The 6,000-nt window shown below is 35.3% G+C and overlaps 1 protein-coding gene, 1 non-coding gene and 1 pseudogene across 2 annotated transcripts; 2 read left to right on the top strand and 1 right to left on the bottom strand.

Annotated features, from left to right (window-relative positions):
* Nucleotides 1-718: 718 nt before the first annotated feature.
* On the top strand, nucleotides 719-3,331 carry LOC116128019 (annotated as a pseudogene).
* Nucleotides 3,332-3,525: 194 nt separating this feature from the next.
* Nucleotides 3,526-3,599, bottom strand: TRNAV-AAC. The gene has a single exon. It is a non-coding gene; the product is annotated as a tRNA-Val (tRNA).
* Nucleotides 3,600-3,831: 232 nt separating this feature from the next.
* LOC116127832 (putative non-specific lipid-transfer protein 14) lies at nucleotides 3,832-4,436 on the top strand. The gene is made up of 2 exons (XM_031413492.1): nucleotides 3,832-4,289; nucleotides 4,391-4,436. The coding sequence occupies exons 1-2, from the start codon at nucleotides 3,949-3,951 to the stop codon at nucleotides 4,398-4,400; spliced, it is 351 nt and encodes a 116-aa protein (XP_031269352.1). The 5' UTR covers nucleotides 3,832-3,948; the 3' UTR covers nucleotides 4,401-4,436.
* Nucleotides 4,437-6,000: the final 1,564 nt, after the last annotated feature.

Here is a 6,000-nt window from a genome sequence, read left to right as displayed (position 1 = left end):
CTTCTGCCTTCTGGTTTCTCGCTCATTCTATTTTAAAATGTCAATTCAGTGACAATAATGTAAATTTGGAATATTTTTGGGCGTGTTTAGTACAGTACTTAAGTTTCAAAGCATTCAGACCTAAATGACCTAAGATTTTTTTCTAACAGTTTCCTTAAAACAATGTGAAAAATATGCTTTTAACCTACCGATAGATCTGCAATTAGGTAGGATTTTGTTTTTAAACTTATAGACTGTGAAACCAGGAGAAGACCCAGTAATGATTATTATGTGACTTCCAGGTTGTTTTACTTAATTAATACTTTTATAATATATAAATTTTAAACATTTTTATCCGTTGGTGGAAATTATTTTATTTTAAAATAATTTCTCTTCTTAAAAAAAAAAAAAAATTCAAAAATGGAGTGTCAGTTTAATACCCGCGAAATGTAAAAAACATGCCCAGTTCAGTTGGTGGAAAACAACCAAAAGTACAAAAAACAAATCCACTGCACAATCAGTACATTTTGACAATACCTACCCAATTAGTTTGTCACGTAGAAGAAAGAAATATCCCGTATGGCACGTGATCTGCACCCACGAAAATTGAAAACGTGTTACGTGAACATTGGCTTGTTCGTTCTGAACATTTACGAAAATCTAGATGATCTAATGGAGTTTCAGTATCGCTTACTGTGCAGTTGGAACCCTCAAACACCCTTCATTTTCTTCTAAAGCTCCACTTAAACCCTTCACCAATCAATTTCACCAATCTCGAACATATCAAAAGTTTGAGGTTGCTGTTAGATAGAAAAAAAGTACCAGACACCAAACATGTCGGGGGAAGACATGGAGAGAGGAGTGAACAAGAACAGGACGGGTAATAGCACAGCAACACCAACATTAACAACGTTATGCAACATCATCCGTACGATCGAAGACATGGAGTCTCAGTGGACTTCTTGGTTTTCCCATGTTCGTGTTGGCTAATGTTGCTGTTTGTAATTGTTGTCATGTTCATCAACGACTGTCCTAAACACAAAAATTCGCCCTTTGATGACAAGTGTGTGGCTAGGTTTCTTGGGAGGTTCTCGTTTGAGCCTTTGAGAGAAAATCCTCTTTTTGGTCCCTCTTCTCGCACGTAATCACTGATTCTCTCATTTTTTCTTCTAAATGTTATTGTTTTTGTGAGATTTGGAACTAGTGATGTTTGTGACTTTGGTTTTAATTAAGTTGTTTAAATGTTTTGTTGCTGAACTTTGTTAGATTCAGCCTCAGTTTGCTCGTTCTGATATAAATATTGGTCTTGTCAATTATGTTAAAAACTTTGCATAAATAGATTAATTGGACATGAATTTATATGCAAATATGGGGTTTATTCATTCAATTTATGACCCTCTGTTTTTTATTGTTTTTGTTTCTGAAATCTAAAATTTGGAATTAATATTAGATACATGGTGGTTGATTTCCTGCGGTTCTTTAATTAATTAGATATTTTGGGACTGAAGTTGGTTAATTATTACAGTATTAATTTGAGGTTATTAGCTTCATAGGTTGTCAAGGTTTAAGCTTTCTAGACTAATTCATTGCTTTAGGTGTGAAAGTTGGTGGATCTGGTGAAAATTGGAAATTTCAGTTGTTTTGATGTTATTGTTCTTTAAATCAGCTATTTCGTTTAACTTAACTAAAGAAATAAAGAGTGGGATCGAAATTTCAAAAATAAAAGTAGTTGAACAAATTCTTTTGATTGTTTTTGAAGATTGGAGAAATTGGGTGCACTTGAATGGAAAAAAGTGGTCGATAAACATCAAGGATGGAGACTTATCACTTGTGTCTGGTTGCATGCTGGTATTATTCATCTTCTCACAAATATGCTGTGCCTTGTTTTCATTGGTATTCGCCTGGAACAACAATTCGGATTTGGTATGTTGCCTTTCATGTTTTTGGAACATTACATTTTACCTTCTTCATTAAATTGTTGAATATGTATACTTCTTGTTTTGAAGCTTAACTTGCTTTACTCCTCTTAAATCAGTTAAGATTTGTAACTTATTTGCTGAACTTTTTTCACCCTTTGGTAGTGCGAATTGGAATAATCTACCTGTTGGCTGGATTTGGTGGGAGTGTTCTTTCCTCCTTATTTATCGGCGACAGCATCTCTGTTGGTGCTTCTGGCGCGCTTTTTGGACTTCTTGGAGCAATGCTTTCTGAATTAATTACAAACTGGTCTCTTTATACCAACAAGGTGAGCAATGGTAACCCATTTCATTTGCTCTTCTTACTGATGTTAAGTAAAAGTTAGTTATAAATGTTTCTCATGCTTGCTGCAAGAAGATGATTAAGTCTTAGTTGGTTTCATAGGCTGCAGCGCTGGTTACTCTTCTGGTGATCATTGCCATTAATCTTGCAATAGGAATTTTGCCACATGTGGATAATTTCGCTCACATTGGTGGATTTCTTACTGGCTTTTTCCTTGGCTTCATTTTGCTGCCTCGTCCTCGGTTTAGGTGGCTAGATCGCAGGAATCTTCCTGACAGTGCTCCTGTCAGATCAAAATACAAGGCTTATCAATATGTTCTATGGTTGGTTTCTCTGGTTCTACTAGTTGCAGGGTGAGTTACTCTCAGTAATCCAACTATAACTTATTGGTGTCAAATCATACGGTTTTGGGGACCTCCTGATTGGAATCATCATCTTTTGGTGTCGGTATCATATCTGAGACGGTGCTTCCATTAGAATGTAGTCACATGAAAATCACCATCATGATACATATATATTTGCCAGGTCATAGATCCATTTTCATTGTTGTGACAAAGGGAAACAGAAGGATCTACCTCATTTTCGTAATGTGGGGTATGAATGCATGTTTTTGTTGGTTCCAACTGGAGACAGCGCATGTAATAATGTCATTTCATTTGATCTCCCATGGCATGACTCGATTAGATCTTTTCAGCTCTCGTTTCAGGTTACATAAAACAATCTAAGAACAAAAAAGTGATGTGATTTGGATAGAAGTCATGTTGAATTATAAGTGTGTGAAGAGTAAAGCTTTAACTAATGTAAATAGTTGATATGGTTGAATGCAGATTCACAGTTGGGCTGGTGATGCTGTACCGGCAAAAGAATGGTTATGATCAGTGCCATTGGTGTCAATACTTGAGCTGTGTTCGAACCTCCCGATGGAATTGCGATGGAAATTAGTAGTTTTTACATGTAAATGCATAGGTGGTAGCTAGAAACTGGATGGCTTTTCATGTAATTCTTCTGATGAGTACCTGCTTTTACTCTTGGCTTTCCACTACATTATTAATACAATTAATTCTTGTTTGTATGTTTACTTATTACTGCTCAAGTTGTTATAAGCTGTTTAGTTAATGTAATGCTAATGATTTATCTTTTAACAAAAACTAAATAATGATTCTATTTCTATATAATAAAAGGATTTATAAAAATGGCCTTGCCCAGACTCGAACCCGGGACCTTCGATGTTAAACAAGAAAAAGTAACTTTTAGTCAGTCGATTCTAAACAAGAAAAAGTAAAAATATGGCTTCGCCCGGACTCGAACCGGAGACCTTCAGTGTGTTAGACTGACGTGATAACCAACTACACCACGAAACCTTGTTGGCTTTTAAATCGCAACAGTAAATCTTAATCAACCCAAAAAATAATGAATGCACACACCATTTTTGAAAAATATTGTATGGTCTATTATATTACCCCTCTGATAGAAAGTATGGTCTATCATAATTTTAAAATATCATAAGTACTTGGAAAATAATAAACCAATCCTTTAAATATAATAAAGTGCATGGGTAGAAATAGAACTCATTCAACCTTAATGAAGAGCACACATTCTTCATTGCACACCAACCCAATACAAATGAACACTATAAAATGGCCACAATACCATTAAGAAACTATTTCAATAGAAATAAAAATTAATTGCTAGTTGCTAAAACTTGTTTACATGGAGTCTCATAAATACGTAATTGGAGTACTACTGATGCTAACTTGGGCCGCATCAGTATCATCAATCACAGACTGCCCTACCGTGACGGCATTGATCTCTTCCTGCTCAACCTTTATCACCTATGGTTCACCTGACCCCTTTCCTGGTTCGCCGTGCTGTGATGCCATTACCACCCTCAACTTAATCGCTGATGCTCCAGATAATAGGCCATCGGTTTGTAGATGTTTGATGGGCCTTATCACCACTTACAATCCTAATGCTACAGCTATAGCTACTTTGCCTGGCTTCTGTGGTATCCATTTGGGCTTCACCATTGGTCCCAACACTGACTGCAACTAGTATGTGTATATCTATCTCTCTGTAGCTGACTTTAATGGTTCATTTGTTCTATCTTTTAGTAGGTTTGAGTTGTGATAATTATGCTACATTGATGATGCAGCATGACATGACTGGAAATTACAAGACATGGAGTCAACTTCTCGGATGACAAAAATGAAGCTCAAATTTATGTCTTCAATGGCAAAGAAGAAGAAGAAGAGCTTAGCTATTATGTTGTTTTGTTGTTATTTCTTAAGTTATAAGTGATGCTTTATATGAATCATATTATATTAATTTTGTGAGCTTATTGATTCCATCGAGCTTCTTTCGGGTGTACAAACACAGGAACTGTGACACGAGATTGCAAAGATAAAAACATAGTACCAGCTTGAACGGGGCTTCATCATCTGTGATATAAATTAAAGAATGAACAAACCATTGCAATAATCACAGTACTCATCAAGTAGGACCAAGTTTGATGTTAACTGAACCAAATTTAATGTCAAGAGAGAGGGATGTAGTTTAACCAGGCAATTAATTATTAGAAGACCTTTTAAATCTTCAATGAATGAAAAATAAAAGTAAAAAAGAAAAAGATGCATACAAAGGAAGGAAACCGCAGAGTAATTAACTATTTTTAACTAGTTGAATGGTTCGATAGGAACTCTTGGGTGTATTACTTATGAGGTTTTTAGTTTAAGTCCCTCATCGGTTGTTAATAGGGATAGCCACTAAAACTCTTATTCGGCTGATAATTCTAAGATTAGTTGAGGTGTGCGAAAGCTGACTCAGACATCTCCTATCATTAAGAAAAAAAAAAAAAAAAAAAAAGGGAGTAATTAGTAAGGCTCTAGTTTGTGACCTTTTTCTTATCTTAATGTTATTGGTATATACAGTATAGGGTTTTAAATCAAAATGTTTAAACTTTCAAATCTCTCTTGTTCGCATTTTTCTAATGAACACTAAAATTATGTATATGTGATGATGGATACAAAGAGCTATAATTTAAAGATGTTGAATGCAAGAAAGTCATAAAATGGTGAAACAAATACACAGAATCGGGACTTTGGATGCCATATTCATTAATTAATTCTAAGGAGATTTGCTTTTCACGTGCTGCATTTACTACATTCATGGACAAGGAGTCGTCCAGGACCATCGACCATGCAAACTCTCTATGTTAATGTAATATAGCCTGTGACCAATATTGGATTCCAAACTAGAAAAAACAAAAACAAGAAGAAGACAACTATGCAATCATCCCATGTTTCTGATAGCAGAAGCCCCGAATCTCAGTTGGATTTTCTTTATTAATTACTGCTATAAATCACAATTTGTCTCTTATCATTAACCAATGCCCTCGTTTTGTATCATCAATATTCTTCAATCACTGTCTCATCAACAGTCCGGTTGTGGGTATCCAAAGTTGGTTTTGTTTTCTTATTCCTACTAAATTAACTATTCTCTTTAATCCCATTTTGTTTTGTAGCCACTTCGGACAAACTATTGATGGGACACAGAGGGCCATCGCAGGAGAGACCGAGGATCTTCCCTCCGTGAATTCACAGTGCGTGAAAAGCAAATCGAGATGGGAACATTTTTTTTTTGTAACATTAACAAAAGGTTCATGATGGAGTACTCTACAGTGATTGAGCAACAGATCCTACTGTTTCACTTTTCAAGCATCTAACTGTATAATATTTGCATTTCTATGACTCACTTAGGTATTTT

The sequence above is a fragment of the Pistacia vera genome, unplaced genomic scaffold (genome assembly GCF_008641045.1).
Source record: "Pistacia vera cultivar Batoury unplaced genomic scaffold, PisVer_v2 Contig196, whole genome shotgun sequence".
Lineage (NCBI taxonomy): Eukaryota > Viridiplantae > Streptophyta > Magnoliopsida > Sapindales > Anacardiaceae > Pistacia > Pistacia vera.
This window is presented reverse-complemented; position numbering and strand designations above follow the sequence as displayed.